The following is a 15,673-nucleotide window of genomic DNA, read 5'->3' as shown; positions in this document are numbered from 1 at the left end:
GGCTGTCCTTCACTGTGGTCCTGTCATGTATGGCTAGATTAGCCCTACATCATTGATTATTGATTTTGTTTTAAATATCTGAAATCATTTACCTTTCCTGCTTAATCCACAGTTTCCACTTCACACCGTTGTTTCTTATCAGTTATGAGGCACGGTGATGAAACCTGAAACTGTTGCTGTGCAAGTTACTCAACAAGTCGTTGCTAGGTAACCAAAGAGCGATGCCACCGAGTGGATGAGAGGTTGAGTGGCTAAAGCCTATCTCCCAGAATGCTGTGCGGTTCTGAGTCGTCACCTTCCTAAGATAACAACCCAAGTCATTTTTTGAAAAAAAAAAAAAAATTATTGCCTAAAAGATGTATTTTTTGTGTGGGTAAAAGTCACCTTTGGCAAAAAAAAAAAAAAAACTTTCTATTTTAGGAATGTGATGATATTCTATCAGCTGTATTATCTATTGATGCTGATCATGTCTATCGATAAGTTATTGTTTGTTTTATTGTCCGCCCCTACTCTCATTACTCCAAGTTGTTTAGTGGACAAATATTAATATAAGCACACTTTAGTATTTCATTATGGAAACTGCAGCCACCTGTTAATTGAATCAACAGCTATGGATTCAAAGTTCAGTTTCACAATCCAAACTCAGGATATGAAGTCCCTGGTCCAGCGCCGCAGCCATGACGGTGACCTTGTGTAAACCGTGGATCTAGAACCCAGCAGAACCCCTGAGGCAGGTTAATGATTACCGGAGCTCCGCTTATTTCCAGCCGGGCCTGCGGCGAGATGTCAGACTGACGGGAGCAGCCATGTCCGGACACCGGGTGTGTGTCTCCGATTACGAGGAGGAGGCCAGGAGGGTTCTCCCTAAAGCTGTGTATGACTACTACCGCTCAGGAGCCGACGGCCAGAACACACTGGCCGACAACGTGGCCGCCTTCAACAGGTACCGTCCAACCCGCTTCTACAGAGTGACAGCAGCTGCTGTCTGTCAGTCCACTCTGCCCAGGTCTGGATGGACATGGGGAAACATTAATCTACTGAATGTCTCTGTGTGAAGCAGTAGATTATTAGACAGTGATGTAGTTCAGTCAGGTTTATCTGAGCATTCTGACTTCCATAGAGATGGATTAGGAGCTCAAAGCTCTGGGTATTAATTATACTTTATGATCATCTTGTATTAAATATGTACATGAACAAGAAGGAGCATAAAATAATATATTACAGAGGTTCCATATGTTTTTTGTTTCACTGTTCTCTTGTTGGTTCCTCTGTACCGCCGAGGACTTTTTTTTTTCCTTAGGTGTTTTGCAGATTTGATCAAACCAGATATTTCAAACATTTTACTTGATTTAAAAAGCTGAAATGTTCATAGTGTTGAATTAATATTTTGCTAAATATATTTGATCTTCTTTGTTTTGTTTTTTTGTGGTACTGAATCCTGTTTTTTCCAGGAGTAAAGTAAAGCAGAACCTGCCTGAATGGATCTCTGGAAAAAAACTAAATGACTTGACCTTTGAACTCAGTCTTTTTGCTTCTTGTATACATTTTGTGAGGCGGACATTTAAAAGCAGCTCACACACACAGCAGGTCACCTGACAGTCTGTGTGTGCATCCAGGTGGTACCTTGTCCCCCGGGTGCTGAGGGACGTGTCTGTTGTGGACATGTCCACCTCTGTGCTGGGCCACAAGCTCAGCATGCCCCTCTGTGTTGGATCCACAGCGATGCAGAGAATGGCTCATCCTGCAGGCGAGACGGCGACGGCTAGAGGTTAGCACACACACACACACGATGTGAAGTTTGCAACTTGCAGCAGAAGAGGGGTCTAGCTACAGTAACTAGGGCAGCGCTGCCAAACTCATTTATAATCCGGGTCATATCAAAATCATGAATATTTTCATTAGTCGGTTGTGCCAGAATGGTTTGTTAAAACCTAATTAATAAACTCTTAAAATGTTAATAAATATCTGTTTCTGCATCAGATAAGCACTAATAAGCACTTTTCTCGTTATTCAGTCTCATTTCTTAATTCTTTTTGTGATTTTGTGATCAAAATTGCATTTTTTATGGTGCTAATTTAGAATTAACTTAAAAGAATTTTGTGATATTATTGCTTATGATAAATGTGACCTTTTTTTTTTCTTTTTTTTTACCATGTTGATAGTGGACTAAAACTTGGCATGAAGTAAGGCTAAAGCACCAGTGTAGTAAAAGTAGGACATTTTTTAATAAATCCACAAATATACATTATACATACATTTTGCATGAATGTTCACAATCACAGAATTGTGAAAAACTAGATGGATTGGTGTAATTTGGCTATAAACAGATAAACTGCTTTGATTTATCAGTTGTGTGGTTATTATCCTGTAGGTTCTATTTATGTGTCCCTATGGAGTCTGGAGGGCCATTAAAGAGCGCTGTGCTGGGCCAGATTTGGCCCCGGGGCCTTCACTTTGACACATGTGATCTAGAGTTTCAGGGAGAATCAGTTCTTAGGACACAGCAGTGAGGGAAGAAAGAAAAACCTCATCCCCAGGAATATCACTTGTCTTCCCAGCATGCAAAGCAGTAGGAACAGGGATGATGCTGAGCTCCTGGGCCACTTCCAGCATAGAGGAAGTGATGTCAGCAATGACATCCTCTCCAGGCAGCGGCGGGGTCCTCTGGATGCAGCTTTACATCTACAAAGACCGGGAGCTCACTCTGTCACTGGTGCGCCGGGCGGAGAAGGCTGGATACAAGGCCCTCTTTGTTACCGTGGATACGCCCTACCTGGGCAAGAGGTTGGATGATGTGCGCAATCGCTTTAAAATGCCCCCACATTTACGGTAGGAACCAAAGCCGGGATGGTGGTGAGGTTCTGCCAACTTCCTTCATCTGGACCAAAGGTTCTCATTCGTGTGTGTGTGTGTGTGTGTGTGTGTGTGTGTGTGTGTGTGTGTGTGTGTGTGTGTGTGTGTGTGTGTGTGTGTGTGTGTGTGTGTGTTCTCTCCTAGAATGTCTAACTTCTCCTCAGCCTCTCTGTCCTTCTCTGAGGATGACTATGGTAAAGACAGCGGTTTGGCTGTTTACGTTGCGAACGCGATCGAGCCGGCTCTCAGCTGGGACGACATCACCTGGCTGAAGAAAAACTCACGGCTTCCTGTGATTGTAAAAGGCGTTCTGAGCGGTACACACACCCACCCACACACACACACACACACACACACACACACACGCACACACACCCACCCACACACACACACACACACACATGCGGCATTGTTTATCTCTATACTTGCCACTGGGATTGTTCCAACATTTCAACCTTTTTGCCTGTAATAAACAGGCAAAAAGATTAGAGGTAGGATCAGTGAAGATCACACGTCTGGTTACCATAGAAACAATGCATCCAGAAAGTATTCACAGCATTTTGTTACGTCGTTGTTCCACAATCGGCAAAAATGTTATAGATAAAATAAGATTTAAGTGCACAATTTCTATCTTGAAAGCTCTTATTTAGTTCCCTCTGGAGTCTAGACTTTTGTCCGACTCTGGATCTCTCCAAAGGCGGTCCACTGTTACCAACACCCCCTTTATTTCACTAGAAAACACCAGATTGTCAGGTGAGGAGATACAGAGTTGTGATGACACCATGACAACATCTGGCTAGCATCGTCCCTGCTGTGAAACATGGTAGTGGCAGCATCATGCTGTAGGGCTGATTTTTCTGAAGCTTGTCCACAAAGAGGGAGAGATCACATAAAATTAATTCTTCCAGGGAACCAGATCCACAATGTTCTGGACCTCAGGCTTAAACGTTCATTCATCTCCCAACCTGACAGAGATCCACATCAACAATGTGACAAGAATTGGCTCCATTTTGGATTAAAGTTGCGACATAACGCAAAGTAGGAAACAATGAGGGGTTGTGAAAACATTTTGGGTGCATTGTGGAACACCACTGCCATGTTCTGTTCTGAGATCAAACCAAACTACATTTGTTTTACTCTGTTGTTGAAGGTTAACATTTCTCATCCACACTGTGGTCTGTAGATGGCGCTATTGTGGCCATGGTTACAGAAGAATCTCAGTGTACTCTGTTGGCATCGTGATCCTAACATGTGGAACCTCTGTGGTCTGAGCCTCTGACACATTGGACTGTCTGCAGGTCAAGATGCTGTCCAGGCTGTGAACTATGGAGTCAGTGGCATCCTGGTGTCCAACCATGGAGCTCGACAACTCGATGGTGTTCCTGCAACGGTTAGTGTGTGTGTGTGTGTACGTGTGCGTAGGGGTGTACGTGTGTGTGTGTGTGTGTGTGTACGTGTGCGTAGGGGTGTACGTGTGTGTGTGTGTGTGTGAGTGTGTGTACATGTGCGTAGGGGTGTGCACGTGTGTGTGTGTGTGTGTGTGTGTGTGTGTGTGTGTGTGTGTGTGTGTGTGTGTGTGTGTGTGTGTGTGTGTGTACGTGTGCGTAGGGGTGTACGTGTGTGTGTGTGTACGTGTGTGTGTGTGTGTGTTGTGTGTGTGTGTGTGTGTGTGTGTGTGTGCGTGTGTGTGCTTGGTCGATTTCTACACAGAAAATTAAATTGCAGTTGCTCTCACTAAAGATTCTGTTGCGTTCATGTTTGTTTAATCCAACTGAATGCATAATCAAATGCTGATATGGACCAAAAAAGTTTTTTTTCTTTTTTTTCTTTCTGTTATCCAGGTTTGGTCAGCAGATCCTGAACAGCTTAAATCATTTAAATCACTAACACAGTGTTGTCGTTTTTGATGTGTGTGTATGGGTGTGCGTGTAGCTGGATGTGCTGGAAGAAGTGGTGAAGGCTGTACAGGGTCGTTGTGAAGTCTTCATGGATGGAGGAGTGAGACGAGGGACGGATGTCCTCAAGGCTTTAGCTCTGGGAGCAAAGGCTGTCTTCATCGGTCGTCCAGTTCTGTGGGGACTTGCCTGTCAGGTGAACGAACGACCACCACCCGGGTTTAGGAGGGCGTCTTCTCTGGATCTAAACATGCTTTACAGGTTAACTTCATCTACCGAGCACAAACCTCCTCCCAATGCTGCGTCCTGTCTCTGACCAGGGAGAAGAAGGAGTCACTGAGCTACTGGAACTTCTAAAAGAGGAGCTTCGACTGGCTTTGGCTCTGTCAGGTAACTGGGTTTCTCAACTCCGGTCCTCAGAAACCACCACCCAGCTTATTTCAGAAGAGTTGCTGTCATACGACACCTGATTCAAATGATTGCACAACTTCCTCTGCACTCAGAGAGTCTGTTGCCTTGCAAAAGTATCCATACTGCTTTCCACATCAAAAGTTCTTCATAAATTTAGACTTCGGGGGATTTTATTAGGATTTTATTTAGATTGTCTATAATGGGCCGACACAAAGCGGTGTAGAATTGAAATGAAGTCAAAGGATTTGAGAAGTGTGTTTTGTTTTATGCTAACTACCACACTACATTCTGCAGAATCTCATTTCACTCCTTTTGGGATCATTACCACTAGCTTTGAATTAAAAAAGTTTATTTATTTGTTTCATCTGAGCTTGTTTAGTGAAATGAAATGTACTGCACACTTTCCTTGTACGAATTTCTTCCTTCCTCTTTAGCTATGCACTTTATGTTTCTCTGCTGTTTTCTTGGTGCAGTATCTTGGACTGTGTGTAGACATTGTGAATGTCTGAATGAATGATCTCTGACTGCGCAGGTTGCCGCTCTGTATCCGAGGTGAGCCGGTCCTTGGTGAGGAGAGCGGACTTCACTTCCAGGATGTGAGAGAAGAATCCCAGGATAACGGCTCACCCAGCATGTCTGATGCCTCGTTAGTTGGCTTTTCTTGTGCCTCCAGTCGATTGGCAAACTATACATAGAAATCATCAAATAAAATGTGACTGACTGTTGGGTCTGATAGGTTGGTACAGTGAGGAGAGAAACATGTGGCATTAACAGAAAGGTTGTGACCTTTGCAGATCTACTGTGGATGTTTTCTAACTTACCCACCGTCACCTATGAAATAAATATGACCACTAGTAAAACCTTTGTATGTATTTTGTTTGCTAACTGCTAAACCTCTTTACACAATCTACATATTTTCATTCAGTTATTTCCTTTATTAACAGTGTTATTTTAAGAGACAATGAAACAACTCATGAACTCCTTATTCTAGCTCACCTTATTATGTTGTGTCCAAAAACAAAAGCCTGTTTTGACTTAAATATCATGACTGTCAAAAGCAATGATCATAACAGATCCATGGGTTTATGTATTCAAACAAATGTACCAAAACATAAAGAGTTGAGGTGTAAGCAAAAGGCTGGCTATAAAATAAACAATCTGGGGAGGATGGGACTGGGCAGATCTTCTGGGGCAGGGAGTAAAAACAGGAATATGTGCAGAATGAGGACCCTGAAATCAGCTGCTATGTCTGAAAATATTTATCTATCATAAAATACTGCATGAGAAAAGGATCCAAATAAACTGAGGGCTTAAGTGTTTTTTTATTTTTATTGAAGGCATTCTGAGGGAAGGAACCTTCTGCTACTAAACATAACCAACCACCACTGACAAAAACCTTTCTGAAAATGAAAGAACCAGAAACATAAATATGTACGCCTTTTTTTATTGAACTAACTGCTACTCTGGGAAGACAGCTAGCTTTTCTTGTTGTGGTACTGTTATCCAAAGGGAACCAACCTTCTCACCGTGTAGCTCGTAGGAAGGGTATAAGCGTTACACCGTTGCTCCATGTAAACAGTTCCTCCAACATGCGGTTGTCTGCTTGCTATGAACGTGGAGTTCAGCCTCGCTCTTGTACGTTTACGGATTTATTTATTTATTTTAAAAAATGTGACGCTTTAAGCAATTATTTCACTATTTAACTGCGACGCGAAAGAACTTAAAAGATTAAACGAAGCGACGGCAGCGGAGTTCCATGGAGGTGGAGGGCCGGGACTTCCTCAACTCTCCGCCCGTGAAGACGGTCCGGTTCGGGGGCAGCGTGGCGGAGACGCTGGACAAACTGAGAAAGGTCAGTAGCAACATGTTTTGACGGCGCTGATAAAATCACGCCGAGCCACATCTCTGGTCAACCCGGTCCGGAGCCACGCCCTGGACTCTCGTGTTTTAGTGGGAAAACATCGACACGAACTGCTGACCTTTTGTCTTGTTGCTTGAAGGGAGACAAGAGCGACTATGAACTCCTGAAGCATCAGCTGGCGGATCCGGACATAAAGGTAGAGTGTGAGCTGTGTGTGAGCTGACCCTGGATGTGCAGCAGTGTTCCTCAGCGCCTCCTCTCCTCTGACAGGACGCGCAGATCATCAGCTGGCTGCAGGAGTTTCGGAGCTGCATGACCCAGCTGACCAAAGACCATGAACAGCTCATTTACACCGTTTTAGTAAGAGATCCTGGCTCCCTCTTTCTCTTTATCAGACTTCATAGTAAATGAAGTGAAGCTAATAGCTGGTGTCTGAATTTATAGTACTGTTATTTATAGTAGAGCTGCAACTAATTTTAGTAATCGATTATTCTGAGGGATTCCGTTGATTTTTCTATCTAAAGCATAATGAACGTAAATTCATTATGATGCCTATAAATATTTTGTAAATAGAAAAAAATCAAGTTTTGCAAGATTCACAATGATAGCATTCCTTTAGTGAACATTTGATCATTAGTAATAAAGGATTCAGCTGCAGCTGAAAGAATACAGCGAACCGGTGAGCAGCCTGACCCGAATCAGTGTGTTCCTTTTTACAATATTTGTATTTTATTTTCCTCTTTTTACTAAACATATTCATGTTCACTATTCAATCTGCCACAAAAGCCATGGCATATGTCACAGCTGACAGCAGTCGTGGGAGCTGACACTAGAAAGTGCCACTATAATTGTCATGTTATGTGCTAGTGTCTCTCTAATTGATTCATAATTATATTGTAAAGAGTGTTTAAGAGATTTTATTGACATAATTTAGCCAGATGAAGCTAAAACTGTGCCACTTAAGTTCTGGGTTTACACACAGAGAATTATTTTTATTTATCTCAAATTCAGAATGTATATACTTTTGTACAGTTTTGGTTTAGTTAATGCTCTGACTGTGTTCTTCATTCAGCAAATGGATGTTTTTTTTTTTTTTTTTTTTTAGTCTTTATAGTCCAAGTCACGATTTACCAATTAGTAAATTAATTGACGATTATTTCAACAACTGGATTTTCATGTGATTCCCCTCCCAGAGGCTTCCGTGGGTGGGCCGGAGCCAGGCCGTGGTGGACGAGTTCCTGGCCTTCCTCAGCAACCTGGTGTCAGCACAGACCGTGTATTTATGCGCCTGCCTCAAAATGGTGGTGTCCCACTTCACTCCCAGTAAGCCGCTCACCGCTGGCCAGCCGGTTCGTCAGATGTTGCGGCTAGCCGTTAAGGACAAACTGTTGTCTGTTTTTCAGAGCGGGTGACCATCTGTGAGGGAGGAGTTGATATCTCTGATTCAGAAGATGAGGAGGACAGTGAGTGTTGCGGCGTTTTGCTGTGGTTCTCAGTCAGCAGTCGAAACCGCCTGACACTCTGGCTTTGCTTTGATTTCAGCCGACCTCCCCAGAAACTTTGACCTCTGTCACCAGGCGCTGCAGCTCATCATCAAATACGTTCCCTCGTAGGTTTCTGACCAGCTTCTTGTTTCCTTTGCTGATGAGCCAACATTCTGAGAGGACAAAAAACAGAAAACATTTCACAATCCAGACGTAGATCTTGTTCCAATAGTTACTTTGAAAGCCTGACCTCCTGTCTGTTTTTGGTTTCTCTTAGGACAAGTCGCTTCCTCATGCCCGTTCTCCAAAACGGCTTCCCTTTTGTCCAGAAATCCCCCAGAACTCTGGTAAGAACGCCCCACAGCTGCTCCTGATGAGCAGCATGGAGCTTCACTGACGGCTTGTTGCTCCTTAAAGGAATGCTACGTCCACAACCTGCTGAGGCTGACCGTCTACATCCCATCCATCCGTCGAGACGTGCTGGAGCTGATCGTTGGGCAGCTGCTCAAACTGGATGTGAGTCCTGCAGTCCTACCAGGGACTTGACCTGGAGGCCGGGGGGTCAAAGGTTAATGTCGGGAGGGAGCCTGTCACGGGGCTTTTTATTTATTTTTTTTTGGTTTTCTAAGCTTGTTGACTATAGGTCTGCAATTAATTACTATTTAGTCATTAGATTAATTGATTATTTTCAATTAATCAAAAATAATCAATTATTTGAACAATTAATCAGATCAAACAAATGTTTTTGTCGCCTTCTGCAAATTTAGCATTCAAGATTTTTTCATACAGTATCAGAAATACAATAAAATATGCAAATAAAAAAAATATATATATTTTTAAAACCTTAAAATAATGATGTATACAAAAAATCTAATGTGTAAATCTGAGTGATTGCTGTGTGTGTTGCAGGTCAGCGCATCAAGGGCAGAGATTGAGGAGGCAGAGGAGAACCAGAACCAGCCTGAGGAGGGACTCTTTGACATGGTACCAAGATTAATTAATTAATTTATTTAGAATCGCCTTCAAGTAGCTCATCTTATTAGTTACTAATTATCATATTTGTGTTATCACTAACACTTTTAATCACTCATTTATTTTTATTTTTTCTGACACAATCTAAAACAGTCCTTCAGGATCCAACTGAAGAACTCAGTGATTCTGAGAATAGATTTGAGTTCTAATCCTCTCATCCCGTCTCGTATTTTACCTTCCTGATGGATTTTAACAACTTGAACCAGATAAAAACTCGATACAGTGAGACAGATGTGAACAGATGTGATTTGGACCCATTCTGCTGCCTGGCTGTGTGTCACCTCTGGTCATTTTAGTAATGAGGTGAAAATATTACTTTTAGAGTTTAAAGGCTGCTGACGCCTTTAAACTCTAAGTTCAAGGGCTGTGAAAACTTAAAAGTGAGTATTTTCTGTGTGTGTGTGTGTGTGTGTGTGTGTGTGTGTGTGTGTGTGTGTGTGTGTGTGTGTGTGTGTGTGTGTGTGTGTGTGTGTGTGTGTGTGTGTGTGTGTGTGTGTGTGTGAGGATGAGGACATGACTGCAGACCAGCCGCATCGGACCAACATGATGGCCCACCCAGTGGCTGAGAGACTGGACACACTCATGGTTGTTCTGATGGCTTACATTAGAGACGTCTGCAATGTGGATGGTACTGACACACACACACACACACACACAATACATGACAAGGGTAACCGTGGGTCAGCGCAACCTTAAACTTGCTGTATGTAACTTTTAATTTGTTTAATCTGTCACCTTGTTTTGACAGTGTGATATGAGATGACATTGATTCCTCCACTGCTACTGTCTGAAGAAATGCACCAACCAAAAACACTCAACCCCAATTTACTTGCTGCTAAATGTTGCTAATGGCAGAGAAACAACTTACTGTTACAGAAAATCAGTTTATAGCTGGATAGAGACTTTAATAATCCCTTTGGAAAATTGTGATTTTCTTTTCCCACACAGCACTCTGAGATATACATCAAACACTTTAAACATTATATTTTTAAAGAAACATTAATATTAAAACCCAAATCCTCTGTTTCTGTTGTCCTGTTGGCCCTCCTTCCTCCTGGTGAGGAGTTGAACAGCATTCATGATAAAAGAGAGCAACAGGGAGGTGGGATGATCAGCGCTCACGTGAGATTGATGGACAGCGCTAGGACCTGCCTCCTGGTTCTGATTGGGTGTTTCTAGTTAGTACTGGGAGAAGAAGGAGCAGCTCAATCTTTTATTTATTTTTTCTTATCTGCACATACCTTAATGTCACAACATAGTGACAGTTTCAAGGTCTTTAAAGAGTATCTAAAATCAAGGCCTTAAAGTGTATTAAATTCATCTTAGAAAATGTGGGTTGGCAGTGCGCGAAATTCATAACACCAACATCTCTAGGTTTCATTTACATCTGCGGTTCTCCGCTCATCTCTCTGAAGTCCAGTCGAGTCTCTGCGGGTCCAGGTCAGGTGACCGGATCACTGCTCTGTCTCTTCCAGGTTCGTTTCACGCTGAACGAACCAAGGAACTCTACAAAGACCTGCTGAGTGTGTTCGACAAGCTCATTCTGCCGACTCACGCTTCCGGTCACGTGCAGTACATGCTGTTTTACCTCTGCAGCTTCAAACTGGTCAGTATGCCGGGATGGGATACGGGCCGTGGTCCTGCCCGTCCTCTGTCTGATTTGCAGTGTGTGTGTCTGTGTCCCTTGATCCAGGCTCTGGCCGAGGCCTTCCTCGATCACCTGTGGAAGGTTCTGCAGAACCCGACGCAGCCCGCCATCCTGCGCCAGGCCGCAGCCGGATACATGGGCAGCTTCATGGCTCGAGCCAAGTTCGTCCCTGTTCTGTGAGTCTACAAGGTTTCTCAAAGTGTGGGCCACCAGAGGGCGCTAGAGGCGCATCAGGGAGTTGGAGGGAAGATGAGGGAAAAATGCAAAAGCAAAAGAATTGGATGTTTTTTCATAAATTCATTATGATTCTTTTTAATCATAAAATCTTATTTGTTTTTCAATCATTATTATAAAATAAAGGTTTCATTGACTTATTGAAATGTGATCATTTTTCTGGTTAGCTGCCTGTCAAACTAAAGCTCCTTTGCTCCTCAAGCTTCCATAGCAAACGAGAAACTGAAAGGTTTGTCAAGAAAAAGAGTGAAGGATCCGTCCAGCAGCTGCTGTGAAGGATCTTGCTGCAGAATACCACGAGAGCATTTATGCTAAGCACACTTAATAACTATTGAGTAGTGAATAAAAAGAAAACCATTGTAGGTTTCTGTGCATATTTCGTAGCATGTAGTCTGTGGATCTTCAAAAAGGTCCCTGACCAGAAGCTGATGATCCTGAGACAGCTCTGCAGCGGGGGTCTGACTCCCTGTCCTCTTGTCCTCTCAGCACCGTCAGGGCGTGTCTGGACCTGCTGCTCACCTGGATCCACGCCTACATCGACAACCAGGACAGCAGCGGCCGGCAGGTCTGCTGCGATATCAGCCTGCATGGACCCTTCTACGCCGCCTGCCAGGCCGTCTTCTACACCCTGGTGTTCAGACACAGAGCCATGCTGGAGGCCAACATGAAGAAAGGTGGCAGCATCTGGGGGGCTGGGGGGATTACCTGCACGGCTCAGGACAGGAGCTCAAGCCCCCTTTCCGGCTCTCTCTGGTTTCAGGGTTGGAGTATCTACAGAGTCTGAACCTGGAGCGGCTGGTCATGTGTCAGCTGAATCCACTCAAAGTATGTCTGCCTTCAGTCACCAGCATGTTCGCAGCCATCACCAGGTACACACACACACACACACACACACACACACACACACATTCATGGATGGTGGAAGCTTCCTCAGACACAACCTCCCCTTCAAATCATTTCACACTTTCTCACATTACAACTAGAGATAAACCGATCCAATATTAATATCTGTATCAGTCCTGATTGGATAGCTTGACAATGTGTACGATCAATCAGGTCAAATCTATTCACTGTAATTCTATGCTTTGTGCTCTGAGTGATGTCATGCTTCATTATTTATTTTACATTATATTAAGAATTTCTATTATTATTTATTTCCCATTGGCTGTTTTACTCCTACTTGCACTGACTGAACAAATGAAAGTTGTTTTTTCTTGTTTGCCTGAGACTCTGAAGCTGTTGGTATGAATAAATGTGCTGTACTGGTGCAGAGTTAATAAGGAAGTAAAATAAAGCAAACTGAAGCTCCAAGAAGCAGAGCTCTGCATTGTCTCCTGTGTCTGTGTTGCAGGAAGTACCAGGTGGTTTTCTGCTACACCATCATAGAGAGGAATAACAGGCAGGTGCTGCCGGTGGTCCGCAGCTCTGCAGGAGGAGACGGAGTGATCACCAACACCAACCCTCTGGACAGCTTCTTCCCCTTTGACCCCTACCTGCTCAAACGGTACACCAGCTGGGTAATCCAGGGTTTTAGGAGGAACTCCCTATGTGCTGAGTGTGTTCTTAGGTTTTGGATAAATATATCAGAACACACAGGAGGACCGGTTTCATGCAGGTTCTCTGATTCTCCTTCAGAGGCCAGAACCACCCAGTTTCCTAAACTTCCTCTGCACAAATAAATGTTCTAAAAACCCTCTCCTGTCTTTTTCCTCTGTTGGAAGTGACTACACAACTTCCTTGGTCTTTCTACTCCAATAGCACAGATCTGGAATTGCAAACTGTAGTTGGTTAAAATTCAAAAATTCTTTATTTAACTTATAGGGTTGAATAAAGTCTTCTTTTTGTATGGTGACACTGTGGGCAGGAACGATCTCCAGTAGCAGTTAGTGTTGGTGTATGACATGCTTGCAGCTCAATATCCAGTCAGCAATTTGATATTCCATCAGGTGTTAGCTATAGCTTTGCTAATCCACCTCATTAGCTCTAGCTGCTTCTCTTTCAATCTCTGTCTCAAGGCCTCCTTTTCAACTCCTCTGTGATACGGGGTCATAGTTCACGTATTACTTGAGCTTTTCAGATAATAATTAGTATCCCCCAATTGTAAACAGAATGCTTCGTTGCCACGGTTACACAGCATATCAACCGTATGAAAGTAAAAAATGTCGGAGCAAAAATCCTCCCGGCTGCACAGCATCCAGAACCAGAGGAAACGAAACGGCAACGATTTGACCAATAAATGATGAGTAGAAGGTGATGATGAGCCAATCAGGACAGACATCAGCATGTTAACTCAGCGCTCACATCGTCTCTGATGTTAGGGATTTGTTTCTGTGTGTGCAGGTCTGGTCAGCTGATTGAACCACTCTATCAGGCTTGGGATGACCTCGCAGAAACTGATCTGCTTCCTCCCAAAACAGCTCAACAGGTGAGCTGATTGGCTGATTGACGCATTCACCTCCTGTTTCATCTTCGCTCTTCAAGTTACCGCTGTTTTCAAACTGTGTCAAAGACCTGCCGTCAACTCGTTTGCAGTTTTTCCGATTCGCTCCTGGATCAAGGTTATCGTACATGAATCTTATTTCTGGACGATTTCTGTGTTCATGTTCAAAATCCTTTCAGAATCATTGCAGGAAAGTTATCCTGCTCAACTCTTTTTCATCACACTATTCTGTCTTCTGATGAAAAACACTGGCAGCATTTCCATTACAGATGTGTGCAAATCTTTGCCGATATTCTGCTATTGCTGAAAAATCCCAGCTTTGCAATTGCAGTGTTTCCATTAAGTAAGAAATGAAATTGAAATCACAAGTGAATAAGTAAGTGAAATAAGTTATTAAAACTCATGGCAGTGATAAATGTAAACAGTTATATGAGATACATTCATATGTCTGTTCAACCGATCATCTCTCAGCCAATCAGAGGAGACTTTGGCGTCTTATTCAGGCATTGGAGCGATAAGACCCGCCTACGTCCTGGATGCAACATGTTGGAATGAGACATTTTCTGAATTGTGATGCGAGAGCTCTGGTGGAGCCAACTGCACGTTGTCTGAAAAACAAAAACGAACCGTCATACTAATACCACTTCCTGTTGCCTTTGTCATTTTCACCAGTAACATCCAGCCGTTGATCATGTGATTCATGTGATGCAAAAAAAAAAGTGTTTCCATTGTAGATTTGCAAAATACATCTATTTCAATACAACTTAAAAACCACCTCATCCCAGCAAAAACTTTTTGTGTCATCTTTAAAATTGATGTTTCCGTTAAGCAGATTTATTCTCTTAATTTCAATTTGCGCAATTCTGCGGCAGCAACTTTAGAATGGTTTTTCAGAGTAAAAGCCCAAAGAGGGAAAGAGTCTGGGTTTTCCTGATGGTGGTTGTTCCATCTCTTTTAGGCCCTGAAGGAGGATGAAGACGATTTCTTGAGTGGGGAGACGCCACACGGAGACGGCGTGCTTGGACTGACCCCCAGCTCGTACGACTCCAACATCTGCAGCCCCAACGGCGTGGGTTCTCCCCCCATGGCCCAACACCAAGCCTTCAAGTTTTAATCCCTCGCCGTGACCAGAGGATCCATGAACAGTGACTTTATTTCTGCTGCTTAATGCTGCAGCCGCCCTCAGATGGAACATGAATATGAACAAGATGTGGGTTATTTTTTAATTGTGGTACTGTACAGTACTCCAAGAGAGCTCACACACACCTATGAACATTTTCTATGAATAGATTATGTTTTAAATAAACAGTTAAAGGTACCAAGTTTTGGTGTGGTACGTATTCACCAAGCAACCATGGTAACGCATGGTGAGCACATGGCTGTTAAACCACAGACACAGCTAAGGTTTCTCAGAACACTTTTCAGCGCAGACCGTCAGCTGAGCCATCAGGAGCTTTACGTTTTACTTTATATACATCAATTCATGGTTCTCCCGCAACTTTCTCCAGCTGAACAGAAACAAAACAGAAGTTTTTATCTTTGGACCTGCAGAGGAATGATCCAGAGTCATCACACAGCGTCAGCTATTACAGCTGGAAACTAGTGATCAGGCTGGATATAGTGATGAACTCTGACCTGAACCGTCTGAGCAACATAAAGGCGGTTACAAAGTCGGCCTTCTGTCACCCGAGAACATTTCCAGAATTAGAGGACTGATGTCCCTACAAGAGCTCGAGAAACTAATAAAAAGTCTAAAAATGGAAAGACTGAAACAAAAAGACAGGACTTCCATCATGAAACACGCCCTGCTGGCTC

General features: G+C 43.3%; 2 protein-coding genes across 2 annotated transcripts; both read left to right on the top strand.

The window, feature by feature from the left end:
* The first annotated feature begins 642 nt into the window (after positions 1-642).
* On the top strand, positions 643-6,019 carry hao1 (hydroxyacid oxidase (glycolate oxidase) 1). Its single transcript, XM_055035355.1, has 8 exons — positions 643-943; positions 1,617-1,768; positions 2,559-2,829; positions 2,998-3,170; positions 4,152-4,243; positions 4,786-4,944; positions 5,069-5,138; positions 5,692-6,019. Exons 1-8 carry the CDS (start codon positions 807-809, stop codon positions 5,757-5,759), a joined length of 1,122 nt encoding a protein of 373 aa, XP_054891330.1. The 5' UTR covers positions 643-806; the 3' UTR covers positions 5,760-6,019.
* Positions 6,020-6,657: 638 nt separating this feature from the next.
* rrn3 (RRN3 homolog, RNA polymerase I transcription factor) lies at positions 6,658-15,673 on the top strand. The gene is made up of 17 exons (XM_055035344.1): positions 6,658-7,011; positions 7,160-7,216; positions 7,291-7,380; positions 8,214-8,343; positions 8,424-8,483; positions 8,563-8,629; positions 8,782-8,851; positions 8,922-9,020; positions 9,414-9,488; positions 10,041-10,164; positions 11,012-11,142; positions 11,230-11,360; positions 11,905-12,092; positions 12,179-12,287; positions 12,770-12,922; positions 13,759-13,843; positions 14,817-15,673. The coding sequence occupies exons 1-17, from the start codon at positions 6,916-6,918 to the stop codon at positions 14,970-14,972; spliced, it is 1,821 nt and encodes a 606-aa protein (XP_054891319.1). The 5' UTR covers positions 6,658-6,915; the 3' UTR covers positions 14,973-15,673.

This window comes from Poeciliopsis prolifica, unplaced genomic scaffold (genome assembly GCF_027474105.1).
Source record: "Poeciliopsis prolifica strain line A6 unplaced genomic scaffold, Auburn_PproV2 SCAFFOLD010, whole genome shotgun sequence".
Classification (NCBI taxonomy): domain Eukaryota; kingdom Metazoa; phylum Chordata; class Actinopteri; order Cyprinodontiformes; family Poeciliidae; genus Poeciliopsis; species Poeciliopsis prolifica.
This window is presented reverse-complemented; position numbering and strand designations above follow the sequence as displayed.

Coding starts and splice junctions, on each gene's coding strand:
- hao1 (XM_055035355.1), top strand. CDS start 807: ATGTCCGGACACCGGGTGTGTGTCTCCGATTACGAGGAGGAGGCCAGG. Junction 944..1,616: donor AACGTGGCCGCCTTCAACAG/GTACCGTCCAAC, acceptor GTGTGCATCCAG/GTGGTACCTTGTCCCCCGGG. Junction 5,139..5,691: donor ACTGGCTTTGGCTCTGTCAG/GTAACTGGGTTT, acceptor CTGACTGCGCAG/GTTGCCGCTCTGTATCCGAG.
- rrn3 (XM_055035344.1), top strand. CDS start 6,916: ATGGAGGTGGAGGGCCGGGACTTCCTCAACTCTCCGCCCGTGAAGACG. Junction 8,344..8,423: donor GGTGTCCCACTTCACTCCCA/GTAAGCCGCTCA, acceptor TCTGTTTTTCAG/AGCGGGTGACCATCTGTGAG. Junction 9,489..10,040: donor AGGAGGGACTCTTTGACATG/GTACCAAGATTA, acceptor TGTGTGTGTGAG/GATGAGGACATGACTGCAGA.